General features: G+C 40.7%; 3 protein-coding genes across 6 annotated transcripts; 1 reads left to right on the plus strand and 2 right to left on the minus strand.

Moving 5' to 3' along the window:
* Window positions 1–1216: 1216 nt before the first annotated feature.
* LOC146552171 (E3 ubiquitin-protein ligase MSL2-like) lies at window positions 1217–7206 on the plus strand. The gene is made up of 3 exons (XM_085257235.1): window positions 1217–2288; window positions 3500–4905; window positions 5274–7206. Exons 1-3 carry the CDS (start codon window positions 2147–2149, stop codon window positions 5574–5576), a joined length of 1851 nt encoding a protein of 616 aa, XP_085113361.1. The 5' UTR covers window positions 1217–2146; the 3' UTR covers window positions 5577–7206.
* On the minus strand, window positions 7180–12572 carry LOC146552172 (tumor necrosis factor ligand superfamily member 10-like). Of its 4 annotated transcripts, none has more exons than XM_085257239.1 (6): window positions 12276–12572; window positions 11215–11325; window positions 10878–10914; window positions 10703–10774; window positions 9351–9592; window positions 7180–8812 (listed from the first exon to the last, which is right to left on the minus strand). In XM_085257239.1, exons 1-6 carry the CDS (start codon window positions 12387–12389, stop codon window positions 8603–8605), a joined length of 786 nt encoding a protein of 261 aa, XP_085113365.1. In that variant the 5' UTR covers window positions 12390–12572; the 3' UTR covers window positions 7180–8602. The 4 variants fall into 4 exon arrangements, with proteins under 4 accessions (XP_085113365.1, XP_085113364.1, XP_085113363.1 ...); XM_085257238.1 differs by having other exon boundaries at window positions 10878–10917; XM_085257237.1 differs by having other exon boundaries at window positions 11194–11325.
* A 5986-nt stretch (window positions 12573–18558) lies between these two features.
* On the minus strand, window positions 18559–24379 carry LOC146552173 (neutral cholesterol ester hydrolase 1-like). Its single transcript, XM_085257588.1, has 5 exons — window positions 24140–24379; window positions 22677–22932; window positions 22420–22489; window positions 22121–22292; window positions 18559–20612 (listed from the first exon to the last, which is right to left on the minus strand). Exons 1-5 carry the CDS (start codon window positions 24278–24280, stop codon window positions 19992–19994), a joined length of 1260 nt encoding a protein of 419 aa, XP_085113714.1. The 5' UTR covers window positions 24281–24379; the 3' UTR covers window positions 18559–19991.
* Between the last annotated feature and the right edge of the window lie 927 nt (window positions 24380–25306).

The raw sequence follows: 25306 nt of genomic DNA on the forward strand, positions 1-25306 counted from the left end.
AGCCCAGCTGCAATCCTGACCTGGATGAGCAGTAGAGAATGGCTTCTTAAAAGCTTCCCCCCCCTATTTCCAGGTGTATCCCTGAAACCCCAGAATAAAGTATATATTTTATATTTTGACATTTGTTCTCAGATTATTTATATAGTCCACTATATTAAATCATATGACACATAGATGTCTATACTTGCTCAAATGCTGTCCATGCCCCAAATAGGGAAATTTTTGTGATCTTCTGCTGCCTTGAAAAACAGATGACTTGAGGATTTTTGGTTTAGTTATTTCAGTTTAAATCCCCATTTGTGTGCATATTTTTTACTTCATCTACTGCAGCTGTGAGCTGATTTTTCTTTGTCGTGTTTTATACACTTTGCTCAACCTGGGAAAATAATGTAGTTGGTCATTATTTTCTGCAAGTTCTAGCACAACAGCGGGCGGGGAGTCAAATGATGAAATTTTGACCAATAGCGAAAGGAGGGCGAGCTCGTGCAGCCAATCAGAAAACAGAAAGTCCTCGCAACAGCTGGTGGGCAGGAGCTCTGCCCATCTTGGATGTCATGTTACAGGGAGTTTATATTGTAAAGCAGACCTTCCTGCCAGCTTTAGCGCTGTCACTCTACAATTGCAGGGTTATTTATGTCTCAACCACGAATTTGAAAATAATGAATTCACAAAATACATAAAAATTATACCTGCCCTAAACGTAGTTTTTAAGCGATTCCAAAATACGATTTAAATACAAAGTGGCATTTTTCTCTTACCCCCAACTTCATGATCACCAAATTGCATGTCAAGTATAACAGTTAAAATAAGTTGTAAATCCACCTTTTCTGTTTTTGTTTTGTTAATACATGTCTCTTCGAACAGTTACATACGTTTTTTTTAACATCTTCATATGCTCTGCACCTTGTGTATATGCGCATTCCCGTAAAACGAGGAGACAAAACAGTGAGATGGCACGACAAAGAAGAAGTAATTTGACATGAGTCTTGTGCTAACACCACGGGTGTACCAAAGGTCAGTCATCTTTGACATATTTTGTATTTTTAGCTATATCTTTTCTGACTCGACTGAGTGTGACACTCTAACCTTAAGGAAGTTTTTCCACCCTCTTATTAAAATAAAAATACATTTTAAGTAGCGTGTTGCTACGTAGTTTATGACCAATTATAATCGTTACAGTGAAGAAATAAAGCGATGGAGGACACGGGAAAGGCGCTGCGGTAACCACGGTAACTAGTGGAAATCTCGCGTGATGATCATGCCTGTCGATAGGGGTTTATGCGAGGAAAAGTGGAAAATCGAATGATTGATGCATTTGCAAAACGGCAAGTTAGCTATGTTTCGGTCACCTCTCTCCGAGCATTACAGCAAAACGTACCAAAATTGCAGAATTTTTCTTAGCCGGTCGCATTTTGCTCCTACGTGCGACGTATAAAGCCACCCAGGGGGGTTAGTGATACGGTTGACTCTTCGCTAGCTAAATCGACTAGCCATGCTAACGCTAGCTGGTTAGCTTTGTTTACATCAAGTGCGCGCCTGGAATCTGTTAACGGATTTCTGACCCGGCGAATTCATGATCTCGCCAGTCCGTTGTTCAGTTAAACATCGACGAGGATACTGGGTTGTAGAGTAGATTGGCTCTATGGCTATCATCGATGATCTCTTGTGCAAAACGTCCGGCTGATGCAGTAAGCTAATGTTAGCTACGTAATGCTAACCTTTTAATTATGGGTGATTTGCTCATTCGAGTCAGCGTTTGCCCTTAGACTTTGTTGGAGATGAGTATAATTATAACTCTAATAGGTCCGAATTAACAGGAACTGTAACTGCGATATGAAAGAGTTCGCTGGTTAAATGTAATGACTGCGAACCGGTGATGCTAACCTTAGGTAGCCACCTGCCAAGCTAGCTAACGTGCTCGTTTAGCGATAACCGCCTCACCATGGTCGTTGTTTCATATTGTATATATTACTGATTCATGATTAACATCTCTTTTGACACACTGGAGTGACTGATTGTTGCGTCGCTAGAACAATTTGCATCCCCTCCATCACCCTGAGGCTGGGCTCTCTTTACGTTGCGACGAGCCGCTGGATTTTTTTCCTTCCTCGGACCGTGTTTCCCTGAGGCTGCGGAGCACATCGCCATGAACCCGGTTAATGCAACCGCTCTCTACGTGTCTGCCAGCCGGGCCGTGCTGCAGTGCGACCCGCGGCAGCCTCATTCCTTCGCAGAGATGTACAAACTACTGCCCTTCTTCCGAAAGTCCCTCGCATGTCTTGTCTGTGGTAAGTGATTTGAGAATATTATAGCAACACAACACACTTTCAGTCCAGCTTTAATGTTATTTGCGACACTGTATTCAGTTTTGAGCCATACATTGGCTGAATTGTATTAAAAAATAATTACCATTAATATTGACTGAAGTGTCCGTGGGTGTGCGTGTGATCGCAGCAGTTGTGACACGATTTGTCGCTCTTGTCTCCGTGGTCTCCTTGGCAACCGAGGCTGGAGCACCAGTCATCCGTCCTCTTGACAAGACAGATGACTGCTCCGTTGTTGTGCCTGCTGCAGAGCCATGTGTTTCTTATTCATGCTTTATTTACCAGCCCGCTTAGCTAGTGGAATATATGAGCTGACACAGCTTGCACTGAGGAGACGGGCAATATTGACAGCTATGCGCGACAACATTTTTGACCTTTCCCTATTATTTGACAGTGGTTTTGCTATGCTTAATTCTCCTGTGAAATATTCAGTCAGAATTACATGTTTGGTTATGTAAGCAGTAAATATCAATAATATTTCTGTTAAGCTCATTTGGTTCTTATTTGCTTGGTGCAGATATGGTTCTGGCTAGTTCAGTTGATATCTAGATTCCGAACAAGTCGTTGATAAATTGGTAAAAGTTCATTAACTGAACTTTTTATCAAATATTTTGATACCAACTTAATCAATTAAGCACTTGTTCCAGGTTTTTCACCTTTATGAATTGCAGCTTTCTCTGATTCATTTCACTTTGACTGGATCATTTTTTTGGGTCCTTGACTGTTGATCAGACAGAGCAGGATATTTTCCATCTCTGTGATGTTGTGGTAGTGATATATCATTATAGGATATAATATATGCTTATGCTGCTCCCTTGTCACATTTTTAATTTGGCAAAGCCGGTGCCTTTCCTGACCCATCCCCAAAGGGATTGGACTTTCCAGCTGGAATTGAACTGGGGACCTTTTGCTTGCCAAGTGAAAATCCACTATGCTATAGTTGTTAGTTTATAGCTGTTGTTGCTTTAAAAAATCACAAATGTATCTGTAAGAATTATAATTAAGAAATGGTTATTGTAGCTAATTGAGAATACAGCTGTTTCTATAAAGCTATGATTACGTGAGGTGGAGCTGAGTATAAATGTCTCATGGCCAGCTATATACTGTGCCATAGTAACTGTGCCTTTGTTCAAAGGTACTAAACAGGTGGATTTTTTTTCTCATTTTTTTCTCAGGTAAACTGCTTCAGGATCCGATTTCTCAGACACATCCAGAGTGTCAGCATTATGTCTGCTTGGGCTGTAAAGGCCAGAAAATGCAGATAAGGCCATCATGCAGCCGTTGTAAGGACCACTCCTCCTTCCAGGAGAACAAACAGCTCTCTTTACTGGTGCAGTGTTACAGGAAGCTCTGCTTCTATGTAATTCATTCACCGTTGCTGTTGTGTGTCAGCAACCATGTAGGAGGGTCTCCAGAGGTAATGGCTTTGCTAGAAGAGGTGCTATTGTCGCACAAAGACGAGATGGAAGACCCAAGTCTAGTGCACGAAGATGTGAATCCCTCAGCTCCTGAGTCCCTTACGCCCACAGAGGCACCACCTGCTCCTGCAGAGCTCTCAGCTGTACCTCAGAGCTCTTCCTCTGATCCTCCCTGTTTCAACGGACCACAGGAATGCAATGGAGACGTGCTGGAGGATGTAGATCCCTCTTCTCCTGAGCTGGAGGTATGCGAGCTGGTAGAGGAGCAGGCACAGGCAGGCCTGTCTGTATCCAATACCGGTTGTGGAGGACTGGAACTGAGTCTGACCACTGGACGTTTAGCCCCAACACCAGGCACTGTGTGCTCACTCAGGGATGGGGATTCAAGTAGCAGGGAAGTGGAGGAGGGGGAGGTGTTGCTCCTCAGTGTGGAAGAGGTGTTACAGACATTGGATCCCCTTCAACCTGGTCGAGACTCTCTTCATACACAGCCGGTTAGGACACATACTCACACACACACAGCTATGGACAGAGCACACACTCAGATGTACATACAGCTGGATGCAGCTCACAACTACACACAGATTCAAACAGGCAGGACTAATACAGTGGCAGGCCATGGTGCTCACACACATACATCTTCCTTTGACCCTCCTTCAGCCTCCAAGCCCCCACCAGTCCGCCTTAACCGCAAACGATCTCATTCAGAGAGTGACAGGGAAAAAGTGAAACCTCTCCCGATTGCTTCTATCCTGCAGGGCTCTTCCTCAAACTCACACACTCCTAATCCCTCTCACACATTGCACACACATCCACCCACGCCTTCCCTAACAGTACCAGCACACACATACTCATCGCTTCCCAACGGAGCACCTCCTAAGCCCAGTCGACCTGCGCCGAACCACAATAAAGGTGCCAGGAAACATCCGGAGCCAAGCCCTAAGAAGCCACATGTCAAGGCTCGCACTGGTGGCGCTTCCAAGACAAAGGAAAGAAGCAAAGACCAGCGGTTGATGGCAGGCTGCCTGGTACCTCCAGCACCTGCGAGGCCTCCATATAAGAAGCCAGTGGAGAAGAAGGGCTGTAAATGTGGAAGAGCCACTCAGAATCCGTCTGTGTTGACCTGCAGGGGACAGCGTTGTCCCTGTTATTCAAACCGCAAGGTAAAACCATTAATCTATTAAATGAGCACATTATACGCTTAAAGATGAATGCTGTCATTATGTGAGTTTGTGTAGATTGTTCATGCTGCTATTTTATGTGTTAGTGTAAACATATGACAACGATGTTTTAGTACTTTTGTTTCTAACCCAAAGAAAACAAGTAATGGAAAAAATAGATGATGTATTAGTCTGCTGTTAGATGATATATTCATGATATATGATATATATAAATATTCAAACTTAGTAAAGGCAGGTTTTTGTATTCTTTTGTGACAGTATCAGAAACTGAGAGCTTTGCATCGTTTGTGCCACACTGGCCCTGTGTAGCTAGAGTAACGCTGTTGTCTGTTTTCTCTGATCTTTCGCAGGCATGCTTGGACTGCATCTGTCGAGGTTGCCAGAACTCCTACATGGCCAATGGTGAGAAAAAGCTCGAGGCCTTTGCAGTGCCAGAGAAGGCCTTAGAACAGACGCGGCTTACGCTTGGTATCAACCTCACCAGCATCACAGCAGCCGCCGCCCTCCGCAACCCGGCAACCACCAGCATCCGCGCAAACACCCTCCTCAATGTTGCCACCGCAACAGGGACCCCCGTTTCGACAGCTTTCCTGTCCCCCAGCCCCCCACAAGAGCCCAACTATGAGGAGAGCCTCGAGTTGCTGATCGGCTGAGAGGCTGGGACTCCAAAAATAGACAGCATGGTGCTGATAGAATGTGACAACTCATCATTGTCTGTCAGAAAACGTGTACCTACCCCATTGAGGGGAAGGAAATTTAAGGCAGCTATGGGTCTGTCCTGTCCTGTAATCTGCTTTCCTTCTGTGTCAGAAAATGCTGAGTAGTACGACTAGCATGGGTGTGCCAAAGCCTCCTGTATTGTGCCTGTGTGCCAGTGTTTATTGTTGCCTGTCTCTAGTTAACACTTAAACTCGGTTCTTAGGCTGTTCTGTACATCACAGGTGCTTTTTTTTTTTTTCCATTCATAGACCAGACATACTCTAAGAGGCAATAGAAACTTATTACAGGTTTTGTTTGTGTGTACACTCACAAGTATTCGAGTATCTGTGAATCCCCCCTACCCCCCACATTTGGTGCAACAACAACTACATCATCATCATATCAAGGTTACAGCATTTTTCATGTTTGAGTATTAGTCCTTAAGCTTTAGAAATACATAATTTGTGTCAGGACAGCCCTTACTAATCTTTAACCCTCTGTGTGTTCACACCATAATTGTGAAGGACTCTTGTGACTTATATATGTAGATCGTATGTCTCACACAAGACTGTATGCCTTTTCTAGCTCATTAATTCACTCAATCCAAGTACTGTCGGATGTTAACGAATTTGTCTTAATGAACTTGACTGATGCAGGCATTGTACAGGCAGCAAGATAATGTCAAAGCACTTGGCTGGTTCCACAGTTTGTGAGTGTAAGTGTGTGTGTGAGTGAGTGTGTGTAAGTGTTTGTGTGTATGTGCCTGGTGAGATTTACTGTAATGTCAGTGGGGAGGCGGTTGTTGGGTTGTGAGGACTTAGTCTGATTGATTGGCCAAATTACAACTAAAACCGTTCTTAGCATAGCAATAGGAGCACCAACACGGAGGCTCCCAGCTCCAGTGCACGCACACACAGTTGTTTACAGTATTGCCGTTTTAGACTTCAGCTGACTGTCTTCAAAAACAGTTACTGTTATGCTTTGGTTATGGGATTGTACATGACTCTGTGTGTATAGATAAACCGAAGCCATAGGTCGTCATTTACAAGATAAAATATGCTCTGTCCATGGATTTTTTTCCCCCACACACTTGTAGTGTTCAGACTGATCGGAGACCAACTCAGAGACTATTTTTGATACCAAGCGTTTAAGATTTGGTACCACTGTCTTTCCTTTTGGTTAAATCACAATGAAGCCCTCCCATAACTCAACATGCTGTGTTGTCCGCGTTTGTGTTTACTGTCTCGGCTGTAACTACAATATGTTTGTTAGTCCAGTCCAGTGACCAAAAAGAGACTGCAGGCCACCCACACACCTTGGTGGTTCTTTATTGGCAAGAAATTAGAAGGCGGATTATAATATGACCTATCTTCCTGTGTGTGTGTGTGTGTGTGTGTGTGTGTGTTTCAAAATGTATTTCTTTTGGGCATTACTTGAACCCTGATTAAGTTTTTGGTATTGATTTTTTTTTTTAACTGTAAAAACTCTTGTTTGGGGAGTGACTATTATTGCTGAAACATTCACTGCCATATTATGGAAACATGTACTACAACATGAATTAAACGATAGTTTTTTACTTTTTCAGTATTGTCTTAAAATTTAATTAACCATGAACGTCTTCACTAACATTTATTGGCAATCCATCCAGTAGTTTTCAGGATACATGTAGTGATATAGTATGTGGGGATCACGATTTGTGTTTTACACTTTAGTGTAAAAATGTGTTGGAAAACACTTAAAATACAGTATAATCTGACACATCTCACATATTAGAATATCATGAAAATTCTTTTTAATGGTAATTTATTTTAATAGTGCGGGTTGCTACTAAAACTTGCTGCATCAGTGAATGAAGGGATTCATTTTTGTCACTGCTGAAGTTTTGAGTGGACTTAGAGCACCTTGGATTTTTAGTTTTTCCAGACTTTAGGATCTTAATTTTCAAATAAAATGCAAATTTTACTTTTAGCTGAAAACTTTGGACCACTGAGCAACTTTTTAGCTCAGGTAAGTTCCTTTGATTCCGATGTGATTTGATATTAGGATTGAGAAAGCTGTAGTATCTTTCCAGAAGACACCTGCATGTAGTGGCTCTTGATGCGATTCCAGCCTCAGTCCAACACTTGAAGTTTTTTCACCGTTTTCCCTACTTTTTCCCTTACAATACACTTTCTATCAATAGGCTTTACTACAAAACTCTGTGAACCTCCAGTTTTTACAGGAATGACATCCTGGCTTATCCCTTTTGTAGAGAGTATCAATGATTATCAGATCATGACTGTCAAGTCAGCAGTTTTTCCCATGATTATTGTTGGGTGTACTAATTCTAAAGGGTGTTCTCATTTTCTGAGATACATCTGTGTTTTTGTTAAGGCATTGAGAACTTCAGAATCCCTTCATCTCTTTAATACCACATTGATTCGCTAGATTGCACAGCGATGACATAAACGAGTAGGAAGTTTCATTCATAATATTCAACATGTAAAATCTTGTCAGAATTTTTGATGTAAGACCTCTCATGTGCCCAACATCACTGCCCTTTCCAGTGACTGATAACTCACCTGGGAACTGTTTCACCTGCAGGCAAAACGGATTGGTTCAATAGAGGGCATTCACGCGTGACATTTAAATCTCTATCTATTGAATGGTTCCAAGTGCACCTCTATCTATCCGAATGCAAAACATAATCCACGTTTGCTGCCGTACATCAAGCTTCCATGAAGTTTCTCAGGCTTGAAAACGGAATTCATATCCTGCGTTAGGTCGACCAATTAAAAGGTCACTGATGGATTTATTTCGATGACATTATTTCCGGAATGTCATACATGACCCGCGGTCCCGAAGAAGTCCTTTTGCTATCCTTACAGTCTTTTCTTCTCTTCCAGTCCTGTTCCATCCGACTGCCACTTATGTTATCAAGCAACATTCTGCTTCACCTCTGCTCATGCCTTTTTAAAATTTCAGTCCTGGATGCTTATTTTTAGCTCACGAGGAAGGCCCCAAAGTAGTTTGCCCGACCGTCCATCTCTATGACACTAGCATTGCTAACAGTAATGAAGAGGCGATCTGCAGGCTGTAGAAAGGCAGTGCCAGCCTGATGCAGAGAGAAGAGGCCAGGCTCCTGACCCCGGGGCCAGCAGACACTCCTAATCGATTTCATCAGTAAGATAGGTGCCGTGTAGGAACTCATCTGTGGGCAACACCAAAAAGAAAGAAAACATGAATAAAGCATGGCATTATATATCAGCACATATCACTGATTTGTAAGCGTTCTACCTTTCGGTTTAAATTTACAGGCTATACTGACTTAGTTTAATTTTATCCTGATTGACACTGAGGTTATTTAAACCAACTCAAGCTCAAAGGAAATCCTGTAAGGATATATGCATCTCAAACAAGAGCAAATAAAGTAACTTAACACTTGAAGGCTGTGAGCTTTAAATGTTCTTTAATGTATTTGAAAGAAAAAGGAAGTGTGTACTTTTAAGAAGCCTTAAAGGACACAACACTACTTAAACGGAGGGACAGAGATATAGATATTGGAAGAAAACTAAGTAATATGGTTAATGATTTCTTGGATTAAAAGGTTTAGCTGCCTTTTTAATTCCATCTCTCACTTGAACATCATGAAACCATATTTATTCGCTAAAACACTAATAGTATAATTTCTAATTATAGCTATAGCTAACCATCACCAGTTATCCTTTAATAAGTAAAAAAGCTTTGACCTTCTTGTAGATATACTGGACAAGCTGAGCTCCTTGCTCCTCTCTTGTTTCCCCGTCCATCTCCCCCATGGACGGGAGTTTGAAGTAGGTCTGGGCGTAGATGTAATAGAGGCCTGCTCTGGGTACCAGCAGCTCTCCTCCTCTCAGCTCTATGTTCTGCAAGAAGGACAGGCCTCTCTGGCCTTCCCACACTCTGATGCGCTCTCCCAGGTACCCCTTGCTGCTCTGTAAACCTGGAACAGCTACACGCGCATACAGAAAGTAAGACATAGTATATATGCATAGAAAAAGCACTGAAATACAAAAACACTTAAAGCTTCAAGACTGAGTTTTATTAAACACTGTTAAAACAGTAACTGCTAACCAAATTATAAACAAATGTTCATGACATGTACAGTGGGTAAGTAATGTTCACAGATGTGCCCACAGACCAGCAGCTATCCACAACTGCTTCTCTAATAGATTAAAATAAATGTTCAGCCATGTATTGGTGCTGCATACTGTGGAACAATTATTTTTCCTCTAACATGGTGCCTAATCTAGAACTACTAAACCACTATTCAATAAATTAGACTGTCAAATAAGTCGTGCATCAGTCAGACACCTGCACCACATTTGAGTGGCTCCCTCTAGTGGTAGCATGGAAAAAAATAAGACAAAGTAATGCATGCTCCTAGCCTGTTTCCCCGTCCTCCCCACTTATTTACTGCGGAGATGTTGTTCAGCACAGTTATTAACATAAAGACCGCACCGGTGTTAATGCACCTTGCTGACCTAACATGCAAAAGTCCCTGGGTGGGCTGCATCCGGCGTAAAAGTCCACGCCAAATCAAAAACATGCAGATCCCTCCACTGTGGTTGAAAAAAGAAGATGAGCTCGCCATTTTTAAAGTTGCTTTTTTGAAGAGTCACAATGAAGGTACAAATGTGATTCTACACATAGTACCTTTAAAGTGAATTCCTTTTGCATGCTTCAAAGCTTTCCTTTTACATGCTATTCCTCTCAGCGGGTCTGTGTACACTGGATCTATAGTCCATTGCATACAATGCTTGGAAAGTATCTACGTGGGCAATATATGAGCTTTTTTTCTTTTTCATTTCTCAGACAAAGACTAATGACTCATCTCAAAAACACCATAGGAAACTCCAGGGTATGAGAGAGCGGTTGTACAAGCCCTGACAGACATGTAGGTGTGAGGAGGTAACAAAATCTGAAAGGAGCCTCGGAAGCCTGGAAGCAAAATTCTTAACCTATGGCCTTGAAAAGGTAAAGCAGTGTGCACACGTGTTATGTGTTTCAGGTGTTTGTTATGCATTTCAGAATCAAATGTAACTGATAAAATGATCCTCACTCTCTGAATTTGGAGGCTCTGCTGATGAGACAACACCAGTCACATGTGCACCAACTTTGGGAAGAGAGACCCCTGTGAAAAATGAAACAGAATACACACACATACACACGGGACATTTTCAGTGTAAGAAGCCATGCGTGACAGTGTGATTGACATTGAATGGTATGGTTCTTACTTCTCTCTGGAGTAGGTATCTGGAATCTTTCAGCAATCTTCTGACAAAAACAAAACAAAACAGAGGAATAATAAGAGAGGAGGAAGTGAAAGAGATTACCAGTTATGTAAAATACAAACATACAGAATCACTAAACTAACGCAATCAGAATCAGCAAGGAAGTCACCACCGTGAACCCCTCAGTACACAGTCTGCTTTAACCCAGCTGTGATGGCAGATGTCCTTTTTAAGGACTTCCAAAAGTGAACAATCAAAACAGTCAAATTAGAAGTAACCAACTCTATCAAATTTCAGCTGAACAAAGATCAATAAAAACCTTCTTTAAGTAGTAGTGGACCTGTTGCGTGACCTGCCAGCAGGGGTCGCTCTTCTTTTCTGCCGCGTCCAGGAAGTTCAGATTCGGGTTTACAAGACAGGACATGCTGCTCCTGGAAAAACTCTCCTGCATCTATGAGAGTAAAACAACAAGTAGAACAGGGTGAAACTAATCAGACACATGTGCAAATTCTTCTTACCTACCAACTGATCTGTAAATATAAAAGTTGAGGCACTGGGTATTAGGTTACATGTTCTCCCGGTGTAAGTGTCTGTGGCATAACCATCATTGATATACATGGACTGCGCACATTGGCTTCAAAATACCTGTTTTGGACGCAGCTCCATGAGGTGAACAACAGTGCTTAGAAGGCTTTTTAAAAAATTAACAGCTTTAAGTCTGCTGTAATCACCATAAGACATACTGCGTGTGTATGTGCGTGCTTGACAATTTGCTGGAAACATCATTACAACTAAAAACATAATGTCAGCAGGCTGCCCTTGCGCCACAGGTGTGTCTGAGCGGAGACGTGTGTGTGATTCCCGTGATTATGATATTTTAGAGGCGTTTTCAGCTCGTCACAATGTCTACCCGTCTCTGAAATGCGTTGCTTTAGGGTGTCACAACCCATTTCCTCCAATTGTTTAATGTTATCTCGCCCCAACTTTCTTCGCTCTCATTGTCCGGCACTGGGTGCAGAAATTCCCGCAGGGATTATTACGGGACTTTTAGGAGTAACCTAAATAACCTTTCTAAATTTCTCTTTAAAAATAGATATTCCCAGCGCATTTATTTCTATTCCTTGTTTATTTATGAGGCAATTAAATCAAAGTGGTAAAGCAATTTTAATGTTTTTCTGACTATATCTGCGGTCCACAGGTCATTTGGAGTTCATGTTTTAATATGCAGTTCCTCTGTCCTCGATCATACTTATCTTGTTCCACAGGTATGAGCCGCATGCCTCAATGAAGATCTGTGTTCTTAGTAAGCTTAGCTTGTTCCCATGAAGCATGTCAGGACACCATGTTTGACGCCTCTCACTCACTCTCATGCGTTCCACGCAAACCAAACGCATTTCTTACCGTGTTCAGGACTTTGTTGAAGTACATAAAACTGACGGCGACCGCGATGGTCTGGAGGAGGACTGCTGCGAGTAAGATGAGCCCCAGACTCTGGACAGAAATGGACATGGCCATATCACACAACGACTGAATTCACCAAGAAAAAAAGTTAAGGATCAAGAAAGCGCTTGAGTGAGGCAGATCAAGCTCTGTTGCATTTCTTCTGTGTAGGACAGAAAGAGAGAGGGAGGGAGGAAAAGTGTGCAGGCGTCTGTAGGTGGAGCAGAAGGGAGGTATGGAGCATTACAACAGCCTCAAGATGTCACTGTTATTAGATAGAAAGGGGCAGGGAGCTGCTGCACATGCAACTTTAGGATGCCTTCAGTCAGTGTCGGAAATGTCAAAACTTGCTTCCTTTTTTCAATAAAATCTCCTTTTTGTCCCACTTCAAACATTTTTTTTTGCTACTAATAAAGTCACGTACTGTTATATTATGATATAATAAAGAAGGTCACAATCACAGACAGAAAAGTATGTATATGCTTAAACCATATAAAACTATATGCAATCTTGAATTAGTTCAAAATAGAGCCTAAAAATTCTTTCTTTGCATGACTCAGAATAGCTTTACGACATTTAATCCCAGTGTCCTCAACTTCACCCATATTTCACAACTCAATAAATCTGTCACTGTGTCCAAGAAGCAACTAATCAGTGCATTTTTACAACTTAATTCCCCAAATGTGGGGATAATCGAGGACAACATGAAGGCCCTGGAAACAGTCAGCCGTAACATGTGTTGTGGTTTATGTAGCCATGAAGCAATTTTGTTTTGTCTCTCTTTTATGATAGAAATAAGTTATCTTGGTGTCTAACTGTTAAACAGCTGCAGGTGAAGTCAGTTAAGGAACCTTGGTTTGCAGTTATCCTCTTGGCCTTGCTTGCGTGTTGCTTGATGAAGGAAATAAAGCGGTTATTGTTAAAACATGTGCTGTATGTCACATGTGTCGCAAGTAGGGTTGCCAACCGTCCCTTAAAATACGGAATCGTCCCGTATTTAGAAACAAAAGTACACGTCCCGTATTGAGCTAATAAGGGACGCACTTTGTCCCGTAATACAGTGAGAATCAAAAGTAGTCTATAAATGTTTATGGAATTAACGCTTTGTTTGAAAACATAATTCCCAGCCCCTCTCCTGCTTTGTGACCAATGAGCTGACAGCACACTTATGACAATTCAGATTACCGCTCATCTCATTGGTCGAGGAAAGGTCGCTTGCGGAGAAAATACCGGAAGACAACAGATGACCACAACAAGAAGCATGGCCAACAGGGAAACAAACGCCGACACTGCGGTGCAAGTCTCGGACGACAGTACACCTAAAGCTGGGCAGACACTGTGCGATTTTTTCAGTCGCGTTATTCAGCTCCTGCTCAAACTGCACGATTGACTCGCAGGGGTTAGAAGTTGGTAGGTCACGATGCAGGGTCTCACACTATACCGCCCGATGCTCTGATGCGACCCGAGTGCTCACACTGTGCCTCCATAACATGAAGGTTATAACAGAAAATCTGTCGCTCTGTCTTTCACTCACACAGACACACAAACCACCACCATCAACTTTGCTAAATTGCTAATGAAAAACATTGATCAGGCAGCTGTGAATGAGCAGCAGTGTAAATCCAACTATTTTAACGGTTGTTGTGGTCGTGATAATTTTGTGATGCCACATCGAAAAGGCTCGGATGAGCTTTCCAAAGTTCTACAAGTTGTGCCTCCATCCAAAATGGACCAAAGATCGCACAGTGTGAGCCCAGCATTAGAGCAGCAATGTTTGTTCGCTCAGAGAAAGAAAAAAAGGCTGCAAAAGCACAGGGAGGAATGGGAAAAGGGAAACACCTGGCTGGAAAAGGTCACCATAACACCTATAAAGCGCACTGCACTGTGTGCCGGCGCACTTTTTCCATAGGCATGCTTCTAATGGTGGGCACATGAAGAACATGAGGGGCGTGAAAGCTCGGGGAACCCTTAACCAATTTCTTGTCCACCAGGCCACGGCAGAAGCAGATATGGTATGTAAACACTGGTTTGTTTTTTAAACCCTCTGGTTAAGGTTAAAATGGGCATGTGCAGTGAATATCAGCGCTATGTGGCCAGAAGTGTGATAATATAATTTATTTTGTGTAATAAACAACTCCAAGGATAGATGATTACAACAAATAGATGACTAATACATAAAAGTAATACATAGATGAATAATGATGATGAGTTAAGATGCGTAATCATGGGAACAAGTGGGTTTACAAACAGGAGCAGCTGATTAGCTTTAGAAAAGCTGAAATAATACCTCAGCTGAAGCCAATTGTACTAAATGCACTAAATGTGCACTGTTACAAGAATATTTTTCGTTCTATTGCTTTCTATTAATTTATATAATTTTAAGTTAAGCAGGACAGAGTTCTTTTAAAGAAAGATTTACTTATATTCTCAAAAGTTACGCATGACAGGCTTCTGTTTAAGAAAGAGACCTGTTTTACTGTGTTAATGTTGTCATTTTGAGCTAAAAATAAATGGCTAAATGATCATTTGTTTCCCATATGGTCATATCACAAAGAATATGCATCTGCTTAAATCAAATTCAAGTCAAATGGTTAAAAAATAATTTCACACACACAAAAAAGAGCTACCACAATGGGAAGGGTGAAGACAACTAGGTTGCCCGGCCCTGGCCACGAGGTGTCCCTTATTTATTTTTCAGGAAGTTGGCAACCCTAGTCGCAAGTAAGAGACTGTGCAAAGCAAATCAAAGCAGCAATAGGCTAACACTGTGAGATAGTTTTGGATAGAAGTACTGCGCAGGTAGCAGATCATCAGCATCTGAAAGTAATCTCCTTCCTGCTATTGTGTGGTGATCTGAGAGACTTCTATTTGATTAGTGCTGAATGACCTGCCATTTTTAGGGCTTCTGCGTACCCACATAGTATTTGTCACAGGGGAGTGATTTAATCGGGAGAATTTAACCTTGAGTAGTTCCCGTGCTTTCATTCCATCACCTCTAACCCTTGCTCTATTGTCAGTGTCAGGAAGTGAAAGTGGGGCTGAAGGAGTTCACAGCTCCAGGATGTGAGTGACCCTCCCAACAATCAAACGCTGAGGGAAAGCATGCAAAGCCCATTCAAAGCCGCACGCATGTAACTTTAATCTTCACACGTTTGCACATCACTGAATATTTCCCAGCAGGTTCACTAAAGCAGGCAGCACCAAAGTACATTCAAATATACTCAGAAGTTTAAATGAGGATCGCAGCAGAGATTAAAATATCAAAAATGCGGAAGGCAGAGTAAAGACTAATGTGATTCCCAGGCTTGTCAGAGAGAATGAATGGAAACGGTGAGTGATACCTGAAGACTATTTGGCCTCAGGCAAGCCAGACGACACCCTGAGAGACATACCTGTCAAAACTTCAACAGCAAACATGCATTTAAACATGCATTTTTATCAGCCTTTTTCCATTTGTCTTATTGTTATTTCTTCTCCTTACCTTGAGACATTTGGTGACCTTTGACCTGTGTCAGCTATTTTCTCATGCAGGTCTTGGCTAGCTTTAATCCTCTAGCAATTCGATGCCTAAAGGAATAGTCAGACATTGTGGGAAATATGCCCGTTTTCTTCAATGAGTGTAATCAGTAGTTTCACCTTCTTGTGATCTCTTTGTATTTCTATTCATGAAGGTAACTCTTGAGTGTAGACTTGGACAATGATACATCTACTTGCTCCAGCGTGATCCTGACTTGGTTAGACTGTGGTAAGGAGTTTTTCTTAACAAACGAAAGAATTCAGCAATAATCCACTTAAGCTGTCTTCCTGGTCTTTTAGTGTTGTTGGTGGGGACAACTAAGCAGTAGAGTTTGCACAAACCAAACAGTAATAACAACTAATCACTGTGCAATCGACTGACAATAGCTGAAATACTGTGACATTTGGCTGCTATATCTCATTAATGAGTATATTTAATTGCTTATTTGGTGTATTTATATATGTATTATATGCTATATTTATGCTTATATTAATATTCAAGGCATATGAACAAGGAACTTGCTTTATCTGATCATGTAAATGTTTGTCAGTCAATTTTCTACTTCGGAAAAGCTCAACAATTAATGATCATGTGGAAGATGTATATTTAAATCAAATCAAATCAAATCACTTTTTATTGTCACATCACATGTGCAGGCACACTGGCACAGCACATGCGAGTGAAATTCTTGTGTGCGAGCCCCACAAGCAACAGAGATGTGCAAACACAACAACACAAACGAGCAAAATACAAGAATGGCCAACCTGAAACTAATAAATATATGTACAATATATAATAGTGTATGCATTTCTGGATGTGTATACTAAATATTTTCCTACGTGTGTGTGTGTGTGTGTGTGTGTGTGTGTGTGTGTGTGTGTATACACATTTTTACAAATTAAATAGTAATAAAATAAAATAATAATAATAATAATAATAATAAAATATATAAAATATACAGAGTTGAATATGTGCAAAACAAGTGGCATTTATATACAGTGTGGAGTGCATAATGTTGAATTTATATATACTTGTACTTACTAACCTAATTTATATAAGTTACACTTCAACTATTGTATTTTTAGTCAGTTCTTTATATGACATTTGTTGCTGTATAATTAATTAATTTGCTCATTTGGATGTAATTAATTACTGGTATATTTTATTATATACTACCCAACGGTAAAGGTTAAATCAGGGACTTTACTTGTATTTACTGTTTTGCTAATTTAAGAGATTTACTATAATGGAAAAGCATATAGCATTTATCATATATCCTTTCTTAGTAACCAAATTTAAAAGATATTTGATCGTAACCCTTACACTCATTTATAGTCATAGTGATAGTGAATTGCATGTTAATCTGTGTATCAGCTCTGTGTCTTTGTTCTTATATTTAGATGCAGTAGGTTCTTGTGAGGGGAAACACCTTTCTACAGAAGCCAGCTAAATCACTGGTGTCTCGATGCATTGTTCGACACTTTGTTTTCTGAGCAGCTGTAGTCCTCAGATGGGAATTTAGGGAGATTCCATGACTTCACTGAGAGGAACGCAGGGAGGAGAAGCCTCAGGGGAGGGACAAGACAAGTAGAGTGCAGAAGGGAGTAGATGGAGTGTCCTTTAAATCTATAAGTCTAAGCTTTGCTTCAGAGCTTTGCCCCATTTTTCTCATAACTGTCACAGTTTTATAACACCATGTATTCCTCACAGAGAGACAGATGTTTTTTCCCTCAGTATTAACTAGTAGGTTCCATTTGAGGTATTTGAAGTTCAAATCCAGATGATTTTATTCAATTAATGTTTTTGCAGTTTATGGTCAAAATTTATTCAGCAATGCCATTTTCCTTTTAAAAAAAATTGTCATCAGACAAAACAAATGAGTAACATCATGTTAAATGGGTGCTACTACAGAAGAGAAAGATAGTCTTGTAGTCCAGCAGGGGGCAGGATCACACTGATTATTAGGGCTGTAACAAATTATTTGTGTGGCCACCCAAAATATTCACTCAGTTCTCTTGAAACTAATTAAGATGCATGCATAGGCCGTCTTACTCCTTGTATTAATCGCACGTCTGGATAAATGAAGAGGCTATGTCACGAGCGGCGTCTAGTATAAAATCTTTCCCAAATCAGACACGTGGATCCAGACAAGAGATGGAGCAAGAGGCAGAGAGATTTTAAGATTTCGCTGGAGGGACAGGATTAGAGGTTAGTATGTCAGAGGAACATCTGAGGTTCAGTCTGGAGACAAAGTAAGAGAGGCAAGGCTGAGATGGTCTGGAGATATGTAGAGGAGGGATAGTGGATAAATGGGGCAAAGAATGCTGAAGATGCAGCTGCCAGGCAGGGGGAAAAAGGACATCCACGAACCTTAGTCTATCCCAGAAGCAGGGTACACCCTGGACAGATCGCCAGTCTGTGGCAGGGCGAGGCTATCTCTTAAAGTACAGAATATTATATGAGTATGTAGACTGGTTGACCATTCACATAATATTTGTGATTTCCAGCTTATAGTTTTGGCAAAAGGAAACACAATGAGTACATTTAGTCAACCTGATAATGCCCCATGTTCAACAGAGAAGTTTTTTTTAATTATATATATATATTTGTTTTGGTTTTCTGCAATAATCAGTGCAGTTCAGTCCAATGATCAGAACTTATGTAACTCAAGCTGAACATTAAGTCATCCAGAAAAACAACAAATGTGAATAATGAGACACACGGAAGGAAAATGCACCAAAATCATACTGTATTTATTGCACATCACAGGCTGATGATGTATGCTGTAGCTGTGAGCTTTAATTTAAAAAAGAAAAAAGGTTTAAAAGAAGGAGAAAATTGGAACTCGAAGCCTGCAAATGCATTTTATATACAACAATCTGGTCAGGATCGTGATGCTATCCCTGCACCTGGCATACATGCAGCTGCTTTCGGTTAACTGCTTCTGACAGGCAAACAAAATACCTTTCAGTCATTTATATAAAACCAATGAATTACTGTAAAAATACAGGAAGATGAGTGTAAAAATAAACAGTCATCAGACTAAAAGGAAATGTGCATTTTGTTAGCGATTGTCAAGAGCCAGAACATGTTAGACATTGTGTTCTTATGGTGCAAGCTGAACTCAAGAAAGGCAGTGAATACCTACTGAATACCTTGCTACTTAGATACAGCTTTGCTTTGAACTTAATACTATGCAAGCAGGCTAATATGCACGATCAGATCAGATTCATTCTTCAGATGAACACAGTGAAATGCTCAGATTTCAAATTTGGTATAAAATACAACTGAGGCTAGAATTTTGTTAGCTTTGCAGGTATCTGACCCCAAACATGTAGGATTCTACAAATTTATTTGGTTATGGTGATGATACAAAATCTAAATATAGCATTGTTATTATAAAGTATTGTGAGGGAACATGACCGTCTATACAAAATACCTTAAATATTAATATTTAGGGAGACAGTTCATTCAAAACCCAAAAAGTAAACCCCATAAAATTGCCAGACTAATTTTTATCCTTTGGGGTGCATGACAGTTTAAAAAATTCATGGCAGTCACTTTGATAGTCATTGAGCAACTGCAATATGAATAAAAGCGGCAGATCTACTGTATACCAGCCAACAGGGTAAAATACTGAGCACTGCTGAAACTGCTGACCTGACCTCAGCTGTTTTTAGTGAGAGGGGGAAAAAACACCACAATTCAAATGATTGTTTTCGACTTTGGGGCCTAACTTGTGATGCTTTTGTTTTAATAGTGGAGTATAAATTAAAAAGATCTTGTGACATTTATTACTCATGTGTTTTTTGTGTCGCTACAAAACAGCACATGCACGATCCTTCGTATTGGAAACAGGCGATGAATGAATCCATTTAAGCAAAGCTATTGGCTGTCAAAGCACTTTAATGACTTTATAAAGTATCTTTATTAGTTGGTCACAGTGTTAGCTATGCTGATGTTGCCTGCAGATTAGACTGGTTCTAAGTATCACAAAACCTTCACATGTATTGAGCGTGTGCAGGTACACAAGGGCCCTGAGCTTAGATGTCAGATTTTTAAACAAAGAGTACATTTACTAGGCCTTCAGCCAAGCCTGTGATTCACAAAGACAAGGGCTTCCAACCATTACTCACTTGCAAAAACACACATACACACTTCTACAGGTTGTTCTGCAGCCAGCTGAGGTAACCCCTGAGTGCCTTCTTCCCAACGTCAAATTCAAGTGGCCAGGATGTTAAACTGAAACATCCATGGAAGCCATCCTCATAGTGGTCGCTGGTAACAGCGACCCCTGCATCCTGTAAGCGGCGAACATACATCAGCCCATCATCCCTCAACACGTCATGCTCACATGTTAGAATATATGCACGAGGGCATTTTGCCAACACTTCTGGCCCAGCCAGCAGTGGTACCGCTCGCACATCAAGCAGGCCTGGCACCTTCTTCAGAAACCCCTCAGATCCCTTTTCCACAATAACAGGCTTGTAGTTCTTCTTGTACTTCTGAGTAAGTAGCACATTCCAGTCAAGTCTTGACCTCAGCTCTGGGGTGAGTGAAGAGTGTTGCAAAGCGCTGTGGTTGTTCACTAAAAACTCGGGCATAAGAGAGAGGTCAATGTTCAGATACTGCAGCCAGAACTGGATCATGCTGGTCCGGTAAAGGACGGGGATATATTGGTTCTGCAAATAGGAGGGTGTATTGAAATCCAAAGCCTGGAGCACTGGATAGATCAAAGCCTGGACACTGAATTTCACACTCATGCTGTCATCTACAGAAATCTGAAAAAACAAACACACAATATGAGTAATGGCTGTGTACATTGCAATGCAGACTGTGTGGTGATGTCAAATGGTTGGTTCTCTCCTTTTCCTTACAGCAAGATGAACGTGTGTTTTTCTTCTTTCTTTCAACTCTAAATTACAACCAACAACAATGTGGTGTTGGACTTTTTTTTTGTCATGTTGCATATTAGAGCCAGGTAGTTCAATTCAATTCATTTTGTTTATTTATTCGCCTCAAGGCACTTTATATTGTAAGGTAGACCCTACAATAATACATACAGGAAAAAAAACAACAATCATATGACCCCCTATGACCAAGCACTTTGGCGACAGTGGGAAGGAAAAACTCCCTTTTAACAGAAAGGAATCTCCAGCTGAACCAGACTCAGAGAGGGGCGGCCATCTGCTGCGACCGGTTGCAGTGAGGGGAGAAAGACAAGACATGGTGTGGAAATAACAGCTTTGTAAAGATAGCTTTGCAATGCAACTAATTTACAGTGCTGTGAAATAGCATGTGCACACATCCTGTTTTCAACTAGTTCTGTGTGAAAAACCAATGCTCCTCCCTTGTTAAATAATTAATTAAATATCATGGATAACTTTTTATAGAAAGCTGAGTTCAATTTCACCAGCCACACTCGGCTGCCAGACCTGTTGAATCAGACGAAATTACTTTAACAGAACCTGTCTGAGGTGAAGGGTTTTGAAGCCATTTCTAATTCTTTGGTGTTCCAGCAAACCATTGTGAGATCCATTATTATATTAATAGTGAGCCTTAAAAGGAGTGGACAGCTTACCAAAATTACTCGAATAGTGTATCGACAACTCATTCAGGAGGTCACAAAATAACCAGAACAACATCCAATGCCCTGCGAGCCTCACTTGTCTCAGTTAAGGTCAGAGTTCATGATTCAACAATAACACTGAGCAAAAGGGCTGCTTTGCTGCTTCAGGACCTGGATGACTGCCATAACTGATGGAACCATGAATTCTGTTCTCTGCCAGGATCAGTTTGTGTACTGAAGCTCAAGTTCACTTAGATTTACAGCATGACAATGATCTTGAACACACCAGCAAGTTCACCTCTGAATGGCTCAAAAAATTAGGGTTTTGCATCAGCCTGGTCGACTTAAATCCAATTGAGATGCTTTGGCATGAACTTAACCAAGCTGTTCATGTTTGAAAACCATTCAAAAACAATGCTGCAAAGAAGAGTGAGACAAAATTCCTCCACAGCAACTTTTTCCCTTAATAAATTAAAATCATGATTCATAAACTGCATTTTGTATTACCTTGGGTTATTTTTGTCTAGTATTAAAAACTGTCTGATCACTTAAAACATCTAAGAATGACAAATATGGAAAAACAAAGAAATCAGGATATATGTCATGATCCAGAGCATTATACTAGCAGTCGTGGAAGGCATTTTATGAATTAAAACATTTGGCATTTGAGCTTGATATACGAATTGTCGCATGCATGCAGAAAATAGCCTCTGCCTTTACCTCCTGAGCAACTGCAGCAGCAAGGTTTCCTCCAGCGCTGTCACCTGCCACAGCCACACGATCTGGGTCAATAGAATACTTGGCAAGAACCTCTGGAGACAAGAAGTGTTTGGCAGCAGCAATACAGTCTAAATATGGCACTGGAAAGTGCACATCTGGATACAGACGATACCTACACACACAGAGGGTTCAGATGTAATTTACTAGAGGTTTAGAAAGCTTTGGAGTATATAATTAAAGGGACACTCCACTGATGTTGTGAATGGAGACTACAGTTTTGCAAGAGGAAACACACTTACTCAACAGAGACCACAACAGTATTCAGCTCATCTGACACCATTCGGTTGGTAATATCATATGGCCCCTTCTCTGAGGAATTGAAAGAGTGAGAGACGGTTAGATATATGCCTATTGTGTTATTGACACTTAAGAAACTTTGCACCTAAAAAGCAAAGACAGCTATAATTATCACAAGTAATGTCTCAAAGTCTATGATTCTGTTTAAAGTAGGCATATTATTTTTATTTCTAACTAGAGAAAGCAGTTAGAGACTCACTGGTGGTGCCGAGGGCCCAGCCACCTCCGTGGAAATACATCAACCCTCTCCTCAGATGACCCTCCCCTCCAGCCGGGGGCTCGTAAACTCGCACTGGGATGCCAGCGAAAGAGATGTCACTGACCTTCACACCTGGAACGGCCCCTGCACTGGACTCAGTACTCAGAAATTCCTTTAATATCCCTTCAAAGCCAAATGTGAACTGCCTGAAAGATCTAGTGTGATGGTCAAATCCCAGCCATTGCTTCAAAGAGGCCTGAAGACAAGAGTAAACCAAACTCCAGCTCAAACCCCTTGATTGGTACTTGTTTGTTTCAGGACACACATTAAGAATTGAATACATAGATTGAAAGGAAATTAGTGGAAACAACAGAAAGTCATAGGGAATTTGGCAAAAGGCAAAAATGTAGTCATCTCTTGGCAGGATTTTGAGACACAATTTCTCACAGTCACCTTTCTCCTCCTACACTATGCATTACTGATATGTCTGCCCTTTCCCTCACTTAGAGTGTCACAACAGCAGTGCTGAAGACACTGTTGCACTGTCACATGTGCAGATATCACATTTTCACTCTAATGAAGGATAAAGTCAGTTTCTGTTATGCATCAGCACACTGTTCACTAGTGGGTTTTAAAACTATTTAACAATATCAGTCACACTTGAGCACGTTCTTGTGCAGAAACAATGAAGCAATGCAAAATTAATATTAGTGATGTTTTCTTAAACAGTGTCCTCAAACTAGATAATAATGACTGTTTTAAATCTTAAAATAACACAAAAAAAACCACAATAAATCCAGATTTTTAGTAAACTCTCGCTCTGAGGATTAGTCTCGGCCAGCGTGTTAATAATCTAGCCATCTATTGTCTGCCATTTTCAAAATGTAGAACACAGGTGAGGGTGCAAAGTTCATGATCCTCTCACAGCCCCAAAATAAAAGTCTCAATAACTTTTGAAATCACACAGTGGGATTACTAAATGAGCTCTTTCACAGACTTGGTGCATTTCAACCCTGCTGTGAAATCAGATTTCATGACACAAGCATGAAAAGTCCTCTGGATATCTGGTCATCCAGTAAAACTAAAAACTGGACTATAGATACCTTGAATCCATGACATCCGTATTTATTTCAACAGCATATCATTTTGCACTGTTACACTGAATATCAACACCAAATGTCATATTCTAGCAAAGAAAGATGGTACCTTTTTCCCCCCTCTAAATAAACACAAGGTTCAAAGTCCAAGTCTGTGTTTGACTATGTTTTGTTCAGAGCATGTTTTTAATAATGCAAGCTTTTCAAAGACACAGTGCATGCAGCCAACCTGTAATAACACATTTAATTAAAACTTTGCACATAGAAAAGTCAAGATTCTGTCTAATGCGATCCTTCTCATTCGTCTCTTTTTGATGCCTTACGTGCACCAGCTTTTCTTCCTAGTGAAAATATCTACTCTCTTACCACATGAAATGCTGTCCTTAAATAGGCATCCAGTATCATCAACTTCCACGGCTGCTGAATGGCATCAGGGAGCGGGATGTAAATATAATAAGCAAGTGCCAGCGTTAATGACACAGTAAGCAGGAGTGACAGCAGCCTCATCTCGCAGCTGTGGGATGATGTTTCTTCAGTTACTGACTGGGCGGAAGACTGAGACAGACCCCGCCGCTTCAAGCTGTCTGATTCTTAATTTGTCACTGGCGCTTGGCACCAGAATACGTGGGCAATTAAGCACTTCCGCTGGAAATCTTCAAAATAAACCTACATTTTGAAAGTGACGTTTCTTTTAAAAATAAAACGTTTTGAATAAATCTATTTTAGTCACATAACTTTGAAATTGGAAAACATGAAATAGCCGTGGTTCATCTGGTCATATGCAGGCAGGTCGTATGAAAAATAAAACAAATAAACTAAAAAAACAACAACAACAAAACAAAACAAATACATTGAGGTAAAAATACCCTAGTAAAAATAAGGCATCACAGTATTTTTATTGCGCGATTTGCATGACTGGATTAGGGCTTTTATTTTGAAAGCTGGGTGAAAACAGCAGCGAATGGGCATCTGGGAAGTGGGAGGGTTTGTTTTGAACAGCTGTATGCGTGTGTAAGTTGTATTACATGTTTGTAACCACCGAGAGGCACAATGGAGCTGCAGTCCATTAGACATTAGATTAGTGTGGGCAGATTTTGGAATCACATTTTAAAGGATGACAAACAGAATGGTATTATATGAATTGCTTCTGTATTTTAGGCCTAATCAAACCAACTAGACGGAAACCGAAAAGAGAAAATAGCAAAAAGAACTAAATGCTTTTCTTCAGGAAACTCAGTGTTAATCCTTGAGATGTAATTTTTTTTAAAATTCCTTTTGGATTTGGAAAGGGAGGATTTGCAGTTTGGGGTGGAGTCATGTTCCTGTTCAAACTAGGAGCTCCTTTCTCGCTGATTATTGATGCCTTTTTATCTGCAGACATCAGTGTTAGACCAAAGTCTCACTGGAAGGTATTAGTGGTGCAATTATGTTTAAGTTGGTATGAATCTTAGAATACCTAGGGTGCAGCTAAATCTGCATCAGATTGCCAGAAAGGCCCAGTACAGTCAACAGTGCCGCAGACTTCATTGCAGA

This window comes from Mchenga conophoros, linkage group LG19, assembly GCF_057382185.1.
Source record: "Mchenga conophoros isolate Kocher_MC1m ecotype Shallow Benthic linkage group LG19, M_conophoros_male_GT1.1, whole genome shotgun sequence".
Classification (NCBI taxonomy): domain Eukaryota; kingdom Metazoa; phylum Chordata; class Actinopteri; order Cichliformes; family Cichlidae; genus Mchenga; species Mchenga conophoros.